The 16696-nt window shown below is 44.9% G+C and overlaps 1 protein-coding gene across 13 annotated transcripts in view; it reads left to right on the top strand.

Annotated features, from left to right (window-relative positions):
- Positions 1–16696, top strand: part of LOC137379558 (suppressor of tumorigenicity 7 protein homolog) — a 231948-nt gene that overhangs the window by 81999 nt on the left and 133253 nt on the right. The window contains exon 1 of one of the 13 annotated variants that reach the window (XM_068050550.1): positions 2838–2913. The exons of the other annotated variants lie outside the window; for them this stretch is intronic. Within the exon in view, the coding sequence (XP_067906651.1) occupies positions 2892–2913 (22 nt within the window). The 5' untranslated portion in view covers positions 2838–2891. Of the gene's footprint in view, positions 1–2837; positions 2914–16696 lie in introns of those variants that run through there. 13 annotated transcript variants of the gene reach the window in all.

Here is a 16696-nt window from a genome sequence, read left to right as displayed (position 1 = left end):
GGAGCCAGACTCCTCTCTGCTGCTTGACAGTGACAACAGGCTCTGTGGCAGACCTGCCAATGTACCAAGCATCTCTGTGTGCACCCCCAGCAACCTTTTCCTGTACACCGCTCCATTGAAGTCCTCATCTGAGTCTTCAGCAGAGGTCGTCTGCAACCTTGCCCACTGGGAAGCTGGCACATGCGCTGTCCTTACTGCCTGCAGCCCACTCTTGACCGGTGAATCACCACATGCCAATCCTGCCTCTACACTACCATCTAAATTAAGCTCAGTGCCAGTATTTGCCTGCAAGTGTCAGGTCAAGTGATGATGCTTCTTCATTAGGCTCTTTTTCCCCTTCACGGTGAGGTCGTTTTGGCTGGCCAAGTGGCAGGTCTTGGGTATCTGAAAGCATAAATGAAGAAGGGGAGGGTTGGGATGAGGGAAGGAGGTGTAGGTTGGAAAGTAAGAGCTTCATGGTCATAGCATTTGCAGCTTGTTTTTCATGCCAGATTGCAGGATGAGGGTGAAGTGGGATTTGAGAAGTTGCATTAGGAAGAACATACCATAATCCTGGATGGTTTCAGTGATGCCACTTGCCACGGCCTCAGTCCATTTCCTCCAAGGGGCTCAGGAGATGCCTATCCACTGGCAGTTCTCTGCTGCTCCTTGCTGTTCCATGTCACCTTGACCTGCAAGAGAGAAGAAAGAGTGTCAGTAATCGTATTGCAATATGTGTGGTTGATCTGCCTGTCATAGCTGAATAGCTGGAAGTATGTGGAGGTTGTAAAATGTGGGTGTGAGGCTTGCAGCAGTGCTAAGTATGCGAGGGTAAGGCGGAGTATCTGAATGTTGGGTATGAGTTCTGATTGCTAGAGGTTGCTGATGGGTGAGTGATGAGGATATGGTGCATTGAGTAATGTGTGAGGTTGGTGGTATGGTGTGTAGGAGATGGCATTTGAAGATGTATCTGCTGACCTTGACCACTCATGTGAGGTCATTGAACTTTCTCCAGTACTATAGCCAGGGCTACAGGGCCAGACTCCTTGTATTGGCCTCCATGGTTACCTGTTCCCATTCCTTTCACAGGATATGTGTGGAGAGCCTCCTGGCTCCCTGCAGTTACATGACCTCTCTCATTTTTTCCACCTGCTGGTCTAAGGCCTCCAGAGCTACATCAGAGAACCTGGAGCTCTCTCTTTGGCCTGCTGCTCCAATGGTCCACTTTCTTCTGGGAAATGCTTGCAGAAAGAGTTCCAGCACCCCCCTCCCCTCCCTGCAGGCAGAATGCACCTCCCCTTTAAGAGTTGCAGGCTGGCTTTAAGAAGTGCAGGCTAGCTTTAACTTGTTCTAACCTCACATGAACCTGGGCTCCCTGCTAAACGTGCAGCCAGTCAGCAGCACATTTAGTGTTAGGCTGCAATCACGGAGATGAGTAAGCAGCTAGATATTTTTGTGCTGCCTGCAGCAATTCAATCATTGCGCAACCGCAAACTCACCATATTGACGTTTTAGCCCCTAGTGTTCATCCAAACCCTTCAGTGTCTTTCTGTTGAGAGTATACTCCAATTCTTTGATCTTTTGACTACTTCTAAAGTATATTAACACATTAAGTGGCATACTCTACATATCCACACCTTGCTCCAAGTTGTCTGTGTCCTCCTGAAATATTTGACAATCGTCTTTACTGTTTATCGAACCCCCTACTTTCATGTTGTAGGCTCATTTCAAGCTTGTGCTCCATATACCTAGAACAAAAGTGGATCCTGCGCTAATTCCTGGGTTACACCACTTGCAACCTTTCTCCAGTCTGAGCAAAACCCATTTACTCGTGCTGTTTGTATCCTGTCTGCTAAGCATCTCTATATCCTTGTTGTGACATTTTCTCTTATACCATTTGCCTGAATTTTCTAACAAGCCTCTTGCAAAACATCTTATTGGATTCCTTCTGATGAACCATATATGCTGCATCTACGAAATACCCTTTCTCTATTCATTTTGTCACTTCTTCGAAAAGCTCTGCTATATTAGTCACACATGATTTGCTCTTAACAGTTTTGTCCCAGCTTGTTCTTAAGTCATACATTTTTAATTGCTGATTAATTTTGTCTGAAATTATTTTTCTTTTTGGTCACAGCATTTATTTAAACATCTCTGATTACTTGTAGAATTTCGTTTGGCATCAACAGAGAAAGGTAGCTGTCTGGTCCATTTTAACAATATCTGTGTTTTGTGAAATTGACAAGAAGGTCTGCTTTACAAATGATAGGGAGTTTTTGAGATACTGACACCCTTACACTGTGCAATTATATTGTAAATTGCTCAGTACCTAGTCTTCTTACAAGTTCTCTTCATTTTAGCAACTCATTTCCATGTTCCCAATACAGTTCATTATTTTAGGGTTTTGTATCACCAACAAAATACAATAAATACAAAAATGATCTCCAGTGGTATTTATGTTCCGAGAGGAGAATATATAGTCTTTGGATTTTGCAATAACAGTCTATCTCCCGAATCTCCATTCATTCTCTTTCTGCTGCTGGTCCTGGTTAGCAGGAATCAGTCTTTGCAGTAAGTGCCTTTGACGTCACTCAATGTATGCAGCCTGTGCTATTGTCTTACTCTGAGCTGTACTGTGTATCGCAGTCTCTGGGTTCAGCTCTTCATTCAGACTCACTGCAGCAAGACAAGAGAGTGCTTGGTCTTTCATTTCTGTTGAATTTCCAGCAGAAGCTTTTGGCTTTCACTTGTAAGAGAAGTATAAACAGTATTTTGTTGAGGACTGCTGTGTGTTGTATCAGCTTTCAGGCTTGAACAAGGCAGCTGGCAGCCACAGAGCCTGGGCTGCATTGTCTAGTCTCATGACCCCTGCTGTGTAGCTGCCTCATCTTTTTGCAGCATCTGAACCAGCCATGTTCGGCACGGAGTCTTCATGTAAGTACAGTACTGCAACAGTCCAATGATTAATAGCATTTTTAGCATTGTGCCAAAGCTTTGTTTTATTGCACGGAATGCAGGCTTCAGGCAGGGCTACTTCAGACAATGAATTCACAGCTCCTCTTGGAGTAGAATTCAGTGTGAAGCAGATCGGAAAGATTCATGCCATTATCTGTTTTGGACAATTTGACAGAATCGTTTTCTGGCTTTTGTGATGATTTTGTACGAAATGTGTTAACAACACAAATGCGATTGAGGTGCTCGAAATAACAGAAATAAGGCCTGTCTGGCAACAGCAATAAATCATAGAGCAAGGTGTGGAATGGCTGAATTTGTTGCAGAAGTGCACTACACAGAATCTACTCATTGCTCATAAATTATTACAGTGAATTTACTAAAATATGTTCTGTTGTATATTCTGAGGCCTAGTGACAGGACTGAGTACCAGAGTTCATGAAGTTTAAAAATCCTAAAAGCTCCTCATGATTCCTTGTGATCTGTACCTGCACCCATAAATGATAATATTTCAGCAGAGAATTGGCGACTGGGAAACAGAGACTGCCCTCCCTCTGCCCCCAATCCCATTTTTTTTTCTGGAGATACTATTGACAGGAGATCTAGACATTGCACACAGATCCTGAATGCTCTGGTGCTGTACTTGTCTGTTTGATAAGAAGCTACAGCATTGAGATGCATGGAATCATTTGAGCAGCTGAGCAAATGAATATGTGTACAGTTGTGAGCTGTCCATCTTGGAAGAGCATTGTAGTTTGCGTGAGGCTGGAGAGGGCCTGTTATCACAAAGTGAACTGTTATTTACAGGGCTCCCTTGTTTGACAAAGCTGCCCACGGTTTTTCCAGTTCACCCTTGTGTTTGCTGATGTCTCTTGCTGCTGTGGTAACTAGATTGTGATGGCTGAAAATTGATATCTCTTGCAAGCTGGCATAGTAAGTATGGGTTTTTGATGAAGTCTGTGGGTGTTAAATTGCCCCAGCTTTTCATGCAGGAGGAGTAAGTTTGGCTGCTTATCAGCAAAGTGGCTCACATTCAAAATAAAATGCAATTAGGTTATCACATAAAATAACATTTTAAATATTGCTCACAGCAAAAATATTGTGCTCTTATGAGCTGTGATGATATTATGATGCAGTTAATCATTTTTCTCTTTTTAATTATGACAACCTAAATGAATTAGGAAGACCTGCAGAAATGTTTATATTTTAACCTGCAGATTTTATCTGGAGTTAAATCCTGGTGGCCTCACACTTTCACTCTTTAAGGAGCAATAAATTTCTGTAATTCCACTGTTGAGTTTCATTTTTCCAAACCTGCAGAAAATAAGGTTCTTTTCCTGCTATTCTGAGACCTGCTATTCTGAGAAAAAGGACGGGAACGTCCATGTGTTTAAAATCCTGCAACGAGAGCTCTGTGCTTAAAGTATTAAATATAGAGCTAGTTTCTGGTTGGAATATTCAGATGTCGTTCTCAGGACTAACAACTCTAAATTTTATCTTTTGTTGTCCAAATAGGAATCTAGCATATTCCTTTCCCAACAATGCAAATTCCCATAAAAAGTCTGCTTCATAAACAGTAATTCCTTCCTAATGTCTTGATGGTAGGGCTATTAACAGAGATGGAAAGAAACAGTGCCTAGTTTATTAAGTGTCTCTATGTTTTGCATTCAATCTAATTTTTTAAAGAATAGAATGAAAATGACTCTGAACCAAATGAATATTGTATTTTAATTTGTAGCTGATTTACTTAATTTTTTTCTAATATGGAATGGTGTCTCTTTTCCATGGCTTGGCAAGTTATTTCCACTTATGTACTTGAACTGCTTCTCAATGAATGTAAAAAAAATGCAAATTAATGAAACAAAGAGGAACATCACCTCTCAGTTGACTTGGATGCTGCATTTTTGAGGTTTGTGATTTACATAGGAACATAGCACTTAGGAGCAGGAGTAGGCCACTCAACCCTTCTAGCCTGCTCTGCCATTCGATAAGATCATGCTGATCTGGTTGTGGTCTCACCTCCACTTTCCTGTCTGCCCCCCCATAACCCTTGTCTGTCAAAAATCATGAATAAATTCAATGACCCAGCTTCCACTGTTTTCTGGGGAAAAGAATTCCACAGACTAATGATCCTCTGAGAAAAATAATTTCTCCTCATCTCCATCTTAAAAGGGAGACCTCTTATTCTTAAACTGTGTCCCCTAGTTCTTGTTTCCCCCACAAGGGGAACATCCTCCCATTATCCTTTCAATCTCAGGTCCCCTCAGGATCTTATATGTTTCAATAAAATCACATCTCATTCTTCTAAACTCCAATAGGTATAGGCCCAACCTGTTCAACCTTTCTTCATAAGATAAGCCCTTCATCCCCGGAATGAGTTGAGTGAACCTTCCCTGAACTGCTTCTAACGCAATTATATTCTTTTTCAAAAAAGGAGACTGATTTATTCAAATCAGAAGCCGGAATTTAACGTTGTTGTGGGAGGCCCCGCCCACTGACCGAAAAGTCAGTGGCGAGCCTGCCTCCGCCGGGCCTGGGGAGCCATGTTGGGATTTTTCGCTCCCCAGGCCTTTAATTGGCCTTGGGCAGAACTTCCACCTCCTTGAGGCAGGAAGTCCCACTTCATGGAACTGCCGGCCAACCAGCCGGCCGGCAGCTCGAAGTCCCAGCAGTGCCACCGGGAGCTGTGGCCACTGCTGGGACTACACCCAGCTTCAGCCAGAAGAGGAAGGATGGCCCCTGAAAGAAGGTGAGGTTTTGGGGCCTTGCCGGGAACAATCAACTGGGCTCCGGCGAGGCAAGGGGGATCAGTTAGGGTTGGGGTGGGGGGAGTGTTGTGCATTGGGGGCAATTGGGACTTAGAGGGTGGTCCCCCCCGCCAAACTTGCAAGAAGGCCGCCAGGTTTTACCTGACGGTGTTCTTGGGGATTTTGCCGTCCAGCCGCTGTGGGTAAAATACCTGCGGCGGCGGGAGGAGGCCCTCAATTGGCAGTTAGTTGGCCACTTAAGGGCCTTGATTGGCCTGGGGCGGGCGGGCCATTTCTTGCCGCCACTGTCCCGCGTAAAATCGCAAAGGAGTCAGGAAGGTGTCGGGAACGGCACCCCCTGCCTCCCACTCAATTTTTCGGCCCCGCCCCCCCCCCCCCCCCCCCCCCCCCGCCACAAGCCCACTTGTTGTTGGGGGGGGGGTCCGTAAAATTCCAGCCAGGACTTTTATTTGCTGCAACTCTAAGCAGAAGACCGAAGAGTGATTATTAAAATAGGTAGAAACTAAGCTGATTGTGGAATCTCATGTAAATAAGTAGTTTGAACTTTGGCAGTTGAGTAAATAGTTGCTTTGCATAGGGTGTACTGAACAGCAGTAATGACATCAGATTAATCAAGTGGCTTATGGCACTATGGGCTGTGATGAAATAAGTACTGGTTCTGTTATTGGTGTTCTCCAGCTTGTTTTCAGAGGATCAAAATGAAAAAGATTACCCCATAAGTACTGAGAGTATAAACAAAAACTGAGAACACATTTTTATTTTATGGTGGATATTAATGTGGACGATGTCACAGTATAGTTTAATTTGTGTAAATACCCATGCTTATGGTACGGAAGATTCATTGTAGATTAGACGCACAGAATTATTGTATGCCTCTTGCTGCCAAACTGGAGAAAGTGTATACTATTGATGTGGATTGTGTTTGTCAACCTAAAATATGGTGATGAGTATTAAAATCTGAAATGTTGCACCTCCTCCCCAATGTGAGCTTCAGTTGAAGTACAAGCATTACAATTGCTTCAGCCACTTGGGTTAAGGAGAGAAAATAAACCAGGGTTTGTTCTCGTGATTGCGATTTAATGACCTGTGCTGGTGTGTGTGTGTAGATGTCAAGTGAGGACCAGATGGGTTCAGTCAACTATGGTATTCCTTGCAGTCAGTAGCCTGCTAACTATCTCTGCCAAGGTTCATAAAGAATAATGGCCACTTGGGTGAGATTCTGGAGGATCAGTGGAGCTGTACCCAAACAAAGAGTCAAGAGCTTCAGGAGAGGAGACAAGAGATGGGGCGGAAATTGATTAGAAAAGGAGATCTAAAATGGCTGTGACAGTCCCTAAAACAAAATGTGATAAAAACTTCTTCCAGTTAGATGCTTCTTGCAGATACTGAAGACTCTATCGTGGCCATTGCCTCCTGGAAAGATCCCAGTCAGAAGGCATTACATAATAGAGGCTCCTGAGAAATGAGCTTGAGACATGGAGGATTTCATTGAAAAGCAAATCCAGGGCAAGAGTGAGATTGAGGTAGGTGGATTGAATAAGAGGGGGTGGAACAAGATCTGAGGAGGGGCTATGCATTGATAAAGCAGCAAATTATAGAACTGCACTGGCCAATCCGACTGTACACAAACACGTCTTGATGAAACAAATCTCAAGGAACCCTCTTTGTGAAACAATAAAGAGGTAATGTAGGTCATTGGGGAAATTAACCAGGAAGTTATTAAAGATATGGAACTTCTGTATTCCTCCCTGGTGAGATGTGACTGCTGTCTTACACCAATCTTAACGTCGCAGCAGATGTATATCTGGATAATTCAGATTTAAATATCCAGCCCTGAAATGAGATCTGCCAGAAAATCATCTTCACTGCTCGTGTAGAAAAGCTATAATTTTAAGGATGATTACAAAACTAGTTTTGTGAACATACTAAGGTTATATTCTCTAACCATGGTATAATAGAAAATCCTCCTAGTTTAAGAAATATGCAGTGCAACCTATACCTGCTTGTTCTTCTGTTGTTGAATTTACAGTATTTACTGTACTGGCTGTCAGGGAGTCTGTTTTCTCACGCTGTTAACTGAGGTGCTTCTGTATTGCCACCTCTCAGAACAATTTAGGCGGCACAGTGGCGCAGTGGTTAGCACCGCAGCCTCACAGCTCCAGGGACCCGGGTTCGATTCCGGGTACTGCCTGTGTGGAATTTGCAAGTTCTCCCTGTGTCTGCGTGGGTTTTCTCCGGGTGCTCCGGTTTCCTCCCACAAGCCAAAAGACTTGCAGGTTGATAGGTAAATTGGCCATTATAAATTGTCACTAGTATAGGTAGGTGGTAGGGAAATATAGGGACAGGTGGGGATGTTTGGTAGGAATATGGGATTAGTGTAGGATTAGTATAAATGGGTGGTTGATGTTCGGCACAGACTCGGTGGGCCGAAGGGCCTGTTTCAGTGCTGTATCTCTAATCTAATCTAATCTAATCTAATCTAATAAATCAGGGAAAGGCGCAGAACTCCGCTATATCACTGCTGCTTTTTCACCCTCTTTCTTTCTGTCTTTCATTTCCTGAAAGCAGTGACTCATGTTGGTGTACTGTGCCATCAGCAATCCTCCCTTACCTTGCTCAAAAGACAGTTCAAGTATGTTAGATCGTGAGTGATAGCAGCTTTCTGACTGTATGGATACAGAGTTGAACACTTGTCTGCTCACCAAAATCCATGGACATACGCGCTTTCCAACGGCATAGTGATCGGGAGTGATGACCTTTCAGATCTGCTACTTACCCCTATTACAGAAACAATGAAGACAATTATTGCTTTCCCACCCTCTAGTTTAGTAGTTGAAACTAATATCTTCCTGGTTCTATAGCTCAGTAACACATTGCAGGAGCTGTTGGGGCAATCCGGCCTTTAAATTTAGGTTGTGATTTTTATGTATTTTCATTAGGAGTATTTTAAAAGCATTACATGTGGTTCTTTTGATAGCTCTGCAGAGTGAATTTATGCAGTAAACATCTGGGCTATTTAAATCAGATAGGCCCCAGGTTCAATCCCAGTTTTCTGCTGAGTTATTTCTCAGCTGGAATGATGACTAGATGCTATAATTGGCCTTAGAGACCAGGGAGGGATAAATTGATTAGCAATCCTGTTGCTAATTGTTATCTAGTGACTCCTTCTGGAAGGGCATGTGTCTAGACGTTAGATATTTCAAATGGACAGTAGTGATGGCCATAACTCTGCTGACGGGAGCGCAGCTGGTAACAGCAGAACAATGGTCCAGATTTTGTGGTTGGCAGTGAAATGGCAGCGTTCGCCGCTGACTGCACAGAGAAATACAAACTTACCTGGTTCGTTGGCTGCAGCGAGAACTTCCACTTCTTGTTGCAGCAGGGTCCACCAACACAATGATCTGCAAGGCCTAGCAGCGAGGCACATTACCATCACAGCTACACCCCCCAGTAACATCAGAGCTGAGGTCAGTCTTCAGCTCAAAGACGTGTGGTGAAAGAGGCTTTGTCCACGCTGTTACACAAAGTTAAGGTACTGCTTCACAGTGATTTTATTTAAACTGCATAATTCTGTGATACAATCTATTGTCACCACTGACTGGTCTGATAGAATTGCACTTTAGGGAAGAATCATCAACCCATATGATAATACATGCAGAGTCAGCTGAGTCGGAAAACATCTGAAGTGCTCGGTTCAGTGAGCATTTAAAAAAAAAATTGTTTAACCTTGTCTTTTATTGATATCCTTTCCTGCTCTTTCCCACCTTCACATTGCTCTTCTTGAACTGTGAAGGTAGGAATGTCTGCCTTGTGGACTTTGACTCATCAAAAGCAGCATTAAAAATTACTGCAAACATTTCTATAGGCCTATCCGCCTCCTTGCGCATCTCTGGGGACCCATTAAATTCAGCCCTAGGTGTGTGGAGGTACACAAACATGATAGTGGTCAGTTTGGGTTTGCCATTTTACAGCCTCCCTGTGGAGAAGTGCCTTACTATCCCTCACTGTGCCTTTCTCCCCAGTGCTGCTGTGGCCCCTTGGTCACGAAGAGCAAAATCTTTCATCTCTCTTAATAGCTTATTAATAAAACTTGAGGTGCACTCTGCCGTTCATATTTTGATTTTATTTCCAATGCAAATCAGAAAACTGTTGATCTTAAATTAAAAAGTAGCTGGTAGTACAACATTGATTTCTGCATCTTTACAATTAGAAGTTCACAGAATCATTTTGCACATTTAAATGTATTTGTGAAGAGGTGTGTTAGGCTGAGGGGCTTGTCAATTTATAGTGCGGAATCTCCCGAGCAGGCTCTGCGCCTGCTAATATCAGCTTTTAAAAAAAAATAGGCGTGAAAATCATCATCATTTGTGGGCAGTCAGCCCACGTTGTCAAATGACAGCTCCCCACGGCTTTACAGAGTGGCTCGGCGGGACCATCACCGTATGCTCCTCTGGAGCCAATTGAGGCTCACCATCACTTTCTCAAGGGCAATTAGGGATGGGCAATAAATGCTGTCCTGGCCAGTGACGCCCACATCCCATGAACAAGTTTATTAAAAATTCTGTTTTTTGGCGCAGCTATCCACACCGGAAGTTGCAGTGCTGTTGCGACCCTCAATAGTGCCAAATGTCTCTCAACATTTCTTCTTTTGGGATCACAAAATCCAGACCAATATGTGAACAAGGAATCAACATCTTAGAAGTGGAGAAAATTATCAAAGAGTATTTAAAAAAAGCTTCCCCAGCATTATACATAATTTGGGTGATTACCAGAGGTTAGAGGCTTAAGTACATGAATTGCACATCCTAAGATTGTAATCCACTGCAAAAATATGAATATCTTTATGATTGATCGTGCTTGGGAGGATTCATAATAAAAATATAAATAGGCTGACTTTGCTCCCAACTACTATATTAAAAGGAAAAATGTTTTAATATTGATTTTGAACCTTCATATTCTGTTGTAATAAGTGCATTCATAGTTTAATAACATTTACAAGAAATATTCTTTTAAAGTTAGACGCTCTAGACCTGAACCAACATAACCGGCTGTTTTACTTGTGTTATGACCAGGTGAGAAAGATGTCTAGGGTTCCCTTTCAGCCTTTTTTTTTAGATATACAGCACTGAAACAGGCCCTTCGGCCCACCGAGTCTGTGCCGACCATCAAACACCCATTTATACTAATCCTACACTAATCCCATATTCCTACCACATCCCCACCTGTCTCTATATTTCCCTACCACCTACCTATACTAGGGGCAATTTATAATGGCCAATTTTACCTACCAACCTGCAAGTCTTTTGGCTTGTGGGCGGAAACCGGAGCACCCGGAGAAAACCCACGCAGACACAGGGAGAACTTGCAAACTCCACACAGGCAGTACCCAGAATTGAACCCGGGTCGCTGGAGCTTTGAGGCTGCGGTGCTAACCACTGCGCCACTATGCCTTCACCTGGTCTTACTGTAACAGGGTTTAATTTTAAACACACTGTGTTTTTAGCTCCCCCTTGGTGAATCCTTGTTCACCGCTTTCCAATTATAAGGCAAAGAAACCAGCACAAACAGGCTTTCTTAGGTTTAAAGAAGAAAAGTTGAAATTTATTGAACTTAAACTCTAATTCAGTTAACGCCTACGGATACACAACACGCCCCACGCTAGCGTGCAAATGCGATACACACATGCAAATAGAGACAGAAAAGAGCAGAAGAAAAATGAAGTGGAAAAGTTGAGGCAATATCTGAAGAGTTGTTGTTCCGGTTCTTTGAGCTCACTGTAGGTAGATCCTGCATTTTTGTTGGGACCCAGTATTCTTAAACCTTGTTCGCTGTAGGAAACTTTACTCTCTTGGGGTTCATGTGTCTTCAGTGGACTCAGAGGCTTGTGAGAAGGAGATGGGAGCAGACAGGAGAGAGGTCTTCTCAGTCCAGGACCAAACAGACACTTTGGCCGGAATTTTTCGCTTACCGGTGGCCCCGGGGCCAATGTGCCCGAAGCGGATCAGGCCCCCGAAGCGGAGCAGGCCCCCGATCCCGCTCCGCGTCGCCTGGCCGCCGGCATCACGCGCTGATCACCTAATCAGCGGGCCCGCGGCGTAACTCCGAATAGAAATGGCGCAGGCGGGAACTTCGGCATCATTGGGGGCGGGGCCACATATGCGGAAGGCTGATTGTAAGCCCTACATAAAGGATTACTGATTTTAAACAGAGCAGTGAGTTCCCTATTTGATGTAAAGGAAGATACAACTGTCATAAGGTCTGGAGATTTCAAAGGCTCCATACCTTGAAACACAGAAAGACTGGGAGACAGCAATATTGCTGTTAGAGGTGATGGAGGGCAGAAGCAATCGCGTTGCCCCCCGATTCTCTGATGATTCACTGCAGGTCCTCCTCCAGGCCGTTGAGGAGAGGAGAGACATTCTGTTCAGCTCAGATGGGAGAAGGAGAGCCTCCGGTAACCAAGAGGGCCTGGCTGGAGGTTGCAGAGGAGGTCAGCAGCCGAGGCGTTGTGAGGCATACATGGATACAGTGCCGCAAGCGCCTCAATGACCTGCTTCGCTCTGCCCGGGTAAGGGACATTCCTCATTCATCTAATCGGTTATGTGCCAAGGGAGGTTTTTTGTGTACCCATGATGCAATGTGGAAGCCCTGTATGATCAATGTCTGGCTGCTGCCTTGAAATGGGATGCTTGATGGGCAAGTCTGAGATGAACGCTGATGCTGTGATGTTAAAGTTGCACCCAACACTGTCACAGCAGTGACATGGGATACCAACCCTTTGGGCGACAGCGTCATATGCCATTGACTATGTTTAAAATAAGTATCTTTGTTTATTCAGGAAAAGAGGACACACAATGCCCGGGAGAGGTCACGTACTGGTGGCATCATAGCCACCCAGGCATTCCTCACCAGAATGGAGGAGGATGCCTCAATTATAGCAGGGGAGGAAGGAGGTTGCGCCGTGGCAGATGGCGAGGCCGGTGTACCTGGCCATGAGAGTGAGTGTTCCAGAATGTGGTGTAACACTTCATTATGGGGGGGGAAGGGGGGGTTGGTGAGGCTGCGCTACTGTGCCAATGATTTGGTGAATGTTAAATGCACTGAATGTTGCCCTCAATTGTAACATCACCCAGATGTCACCATGCTGAAGGCACAAACTTGTGCTTAACTCTGGATTGATGATGAAACTGATAACAATGCTTTTCCCAACAGCTGACACCCAGCATGTGCCAGGAAGCATTACCGTTGCCCGACCATCCACCTCTGAGGTGGAGGAGGACGCCTCAGAGGGTGCACCGTCACATCATCGCGATGCACCAACTACCACAGCAGATACTGACACTTCGGTTGGGATGACTGTGTCTGGGGAATCAATGTCACATACTGGTGTGAGCACAGCACAGTGCTGGGCCAGACACCAGAGGCAAAATCGGCCGATGCATCACACACTCGGAGGAGAGTAGGATGCAAGGCCAGTGCAGAGCAGCATGCTGATGACGTGCCTCTGAGATCATCCTTTCGTTGGGCGATGTTGCAGGTGCAGAATGCGGTCCATGGAAATCTGGCGGAGTTGCCTGAAACGTTGCGCGCTATGACTCATACTCTGGAGACATCCATCCAGAGTATGAGTTCAGCAAACTCACAAGCATTTGAACATTTGGCTTCCTCCGTTGATAGACTGGCGGCTGCAGTGGAGGGACCAGTTCTTCATGCAATTCGAGACTTCAGAGAGACTATGGCCTCCCTGGACCAGAGCATCTGAGAGCATAATCTGATGTGACTGCGCCAGGTTGAGGACACTCAGCGCTCTGATGCCACCATTGAGGACCACCGGAGCCTCACGAGGGCACAGAGGCAGCAGATCGCATATGGGAGCTCCTCTCACGGCACTTCTGATGCATCCTGCTGCTAATTGCTCCCTTGGCCAGGGACATGTGAACCGTTAAATCCTGGGGTGATAGAGGGTGCTCATGATATTTGTCATGAGAACCCTGAGATGCCAGGGCCTTCACGGCCGCGAGCATGCAGAGGACGTCCGCCCAAGTCATCAAAAGCAGGGTGGCAACAAGATCAGCCACCTGCCTCTGGTAAGTCTGGTGGCGAGGGATCATGCACACGAATGAGCACACGTAAACGGATTAAGAAAACACTTTAATTTCACTCCTGGTGCACTGGGTGATTTGAAGTACATTTATTTGATTTGTAAAACAATAGTGTTTGATTAAATTGGAGATTTTACCACTGGACATGTCATTCCTGAAGTCAGATATTACATAGTTAGTCAACTCAAGTCTCAAATGTGAGGCCACACACTTGGGTCGCATCCCTCATGATGTGATGGATTGGTTATTCGCTTTGTCTCACCCCCTAAAGGTTAGAGATTTTGCACTGTCAGATCCTCACAATGATTAATGTCATAAAGCAGATTGAAATGTGTGAAGATTTATATCATTGCAACTGAAACGCGTTCCTATTAGAGATTCCCTTGTTTCTCTAGCAGTTAGAGCCAAGTTACATTCAGCTTCCTCTCCATGATCATCATTAGACTGATGCCAGTCTTCCTCATCAGAAACGTTGTCATCATCTGATGACACATCGCACTGACATTGATCATCCTCTAGGGCATCTCCATGTTCAATTGCCAGGTTATGCAAGGCACAGCAGACGACAATGATTCTGGAAACCCTCGACGGTGCGTACTGCAGTGATCCACCAGAGCAGTCAAGACACCTAAATCTCATCTTTAGGAGGCCTATAGTTTGCTCGATTGTCACTCTGGTGGTCACATGGCTCCCGTTGTATCGTTCCTCCGCCTCACCCCTTGGGTTCCTCACTGGTGTCATGAGCCATGTCTTCAGAGGATAACCCCTGTCACCAAGTATCCATCCCTCCATTCTGTGTGGAGGACTGAAAATTGCAGGCACCTGTGAGTTGTGGAGAATGAAAGAATCATGACAACTACCAGGGTAACGTGCACACACCTGCGTGATTCACTTCCGATGATCACAGACGAGCTGAACGTTCATTGAATGGAACCCCTTGCGGTTCATGAATGCCCCCGACTGTCCAGCTGGTGCTCTAAGGCCACATGAGTACAGTCTATCACACCCTGTACCATTGGGAAGCCGGATATAATGCTGAAGCCTCTGGTTCTCTCAGCCTGACTGGTGTTGTCCGTCTTGAACGTGATGAAATAGTCAGCACGTTGAAACAATGCATCAGTCACTACTTTTATGCAATGGTGTGCTGCTGATTGTGAAACACCGCACAAGTCTGCAGCTGAGGCTTGGAAGGAGCCAGACGCATAGAAGTTAAGAGCTACTGTGACCTTTAGAGCGACTGGCATTGGATGGCCACCGAGACAGTTTGATGCAACATCCACTGCCAGCATCTCACAGAGATGTGACAGTCTCCCGTGACAGCCGCAGTCATCTTCTGCACTGGCGTTCTGACAGCTGCAGGTAGTTCAGACGCGTTCGGTTTGCCCTTACTACTGAGTAGGCACGTCTCCTGACATTTGGTCGCTCCCGGGCAACTCTGCGAACTACTGTCCCTCCAACAGCACGAGGATGCACGGGTGCAGCTTGCTGTACGTTCCCCTGACCATTTGTACTTCTGTCACTCATTGAATCACTGTCCTCCTCATCTGATGATTCACTTCCAGGGTGAACAATTCCCATTGTTGAACAACAGAACAAATGCTTTGACCACAAATGGTTTAATAGCTTCTGGCTTTTGTGACTGGCTCACTTCAGGTACTTCCTTCAGGCAATAACTAATATTACATGGGTCCCTATCAGCAGTGCATAACATTCAGATTAAACCTTCTGCATAACCTGCAAGTTACAACCCTTGTCAGGACACACAAATAACATCAGCATTAATAAAGTTCAATAAATTCATTTTTACCTCTAACTCCCTCATGAATCAATGCCTGTCGCCCTTTTGAACCTGCCGGGTTCCCGACACGCCCCACGACCTGATTAACGGCCGTAAAATCAGATACGTAGCGTAAAATCTCTGTCAATTGGATTCTGAATTACCTTAAGTACTGCTCAATTGATGTTAGTCGGGCAGCAAGCGCAAACTTGATCGCGCCCGACTTCCCACGCTGGTTAAAGTGCGTCAGCGCATAATGACGCCGTGGACCCAGCCCGACGTCTTCGCGCACCATTTTTTCCCTCCGCACGACCCCGACAGGACCTGATTCTTAACGGTAAAATTTCGGCCTTTGTGTTAAAACAGTTTGTACAATTCAGAAAACTCAGGTTGCCCAGCAAGTTAGTCATGTGACTAGCTGGTTTGACCATGTCTGTTTGTGTAGTCGACCTGGAATGTGAGCTCCCCCACCTTCAATGCCTGGTGATCAAAAGTCCATTGTGGGTTGAATGTCAGGGAATGGCTGCTTTGTCCTTCCAAACACTGTCTGTTAATATGCAAATATCTTTTCCAGCTGTTCTGTTTAACAGGTCCTTTCTTCACTCCAGTAACAGTTTAAAGTCAATGTTCATGACAAAATTAATGTGCCTCATTCTTGGCAGGTGGCAGCCTAGCATGACAACTTGTTATAGTCCTTTCCATAGGAACTCAAACCAGCATTTCCAATCCTTTTGTTTACTTTTTACTGGTGTGTTCTGTAAGTACCCTTTTGCCTCACAAATTGTTATTTCAAATGAAAAAATGTCTGACTGCTCCACACATTTGTTCAAACCCATGAAAAATGATTGTTGCTACTTTTCCAATGTGCAGGTAGAAGTCGAGGAAATATTCCAGTTTGAATGCATCCTGTCAGTGCGATCTGCTGACCTTTGCAGTTGACTTTTTGGCTATGGTTCTGTAACTGACAGGAATCCTGGGTGGGGAGCAGTGGTCATTGACAAAAGCACAGTTTTGAAATTGACATCCACTGCAAAAACATGGACATATTCATGATCAATGATGTGAGGAGATTTTTTTTTAATAATCTGACTTTAGAATGGTGGGACACTGGTGCATTT

The sequence above is a fragment of the Heterodontus francisci genome, chromosome 18 (genome assembly GCF_036365525.1).
Source record: "Heterodontus francisci isolate sHetFra1 chromosome 18, sHetFra1.hap1, whole genome shotgun sequence".
NCBI classification, from domain to species: domain Eukaryota; kingdom Metazoa; phylum Chordata; class Chondrichthyes; order Heterodontiformes; family Heterodontidae; genus Heterodontus; species Heterodontus francisci.
This window is presented reverse-complemented; position numbering and strand designations above follow the sequence as displayed.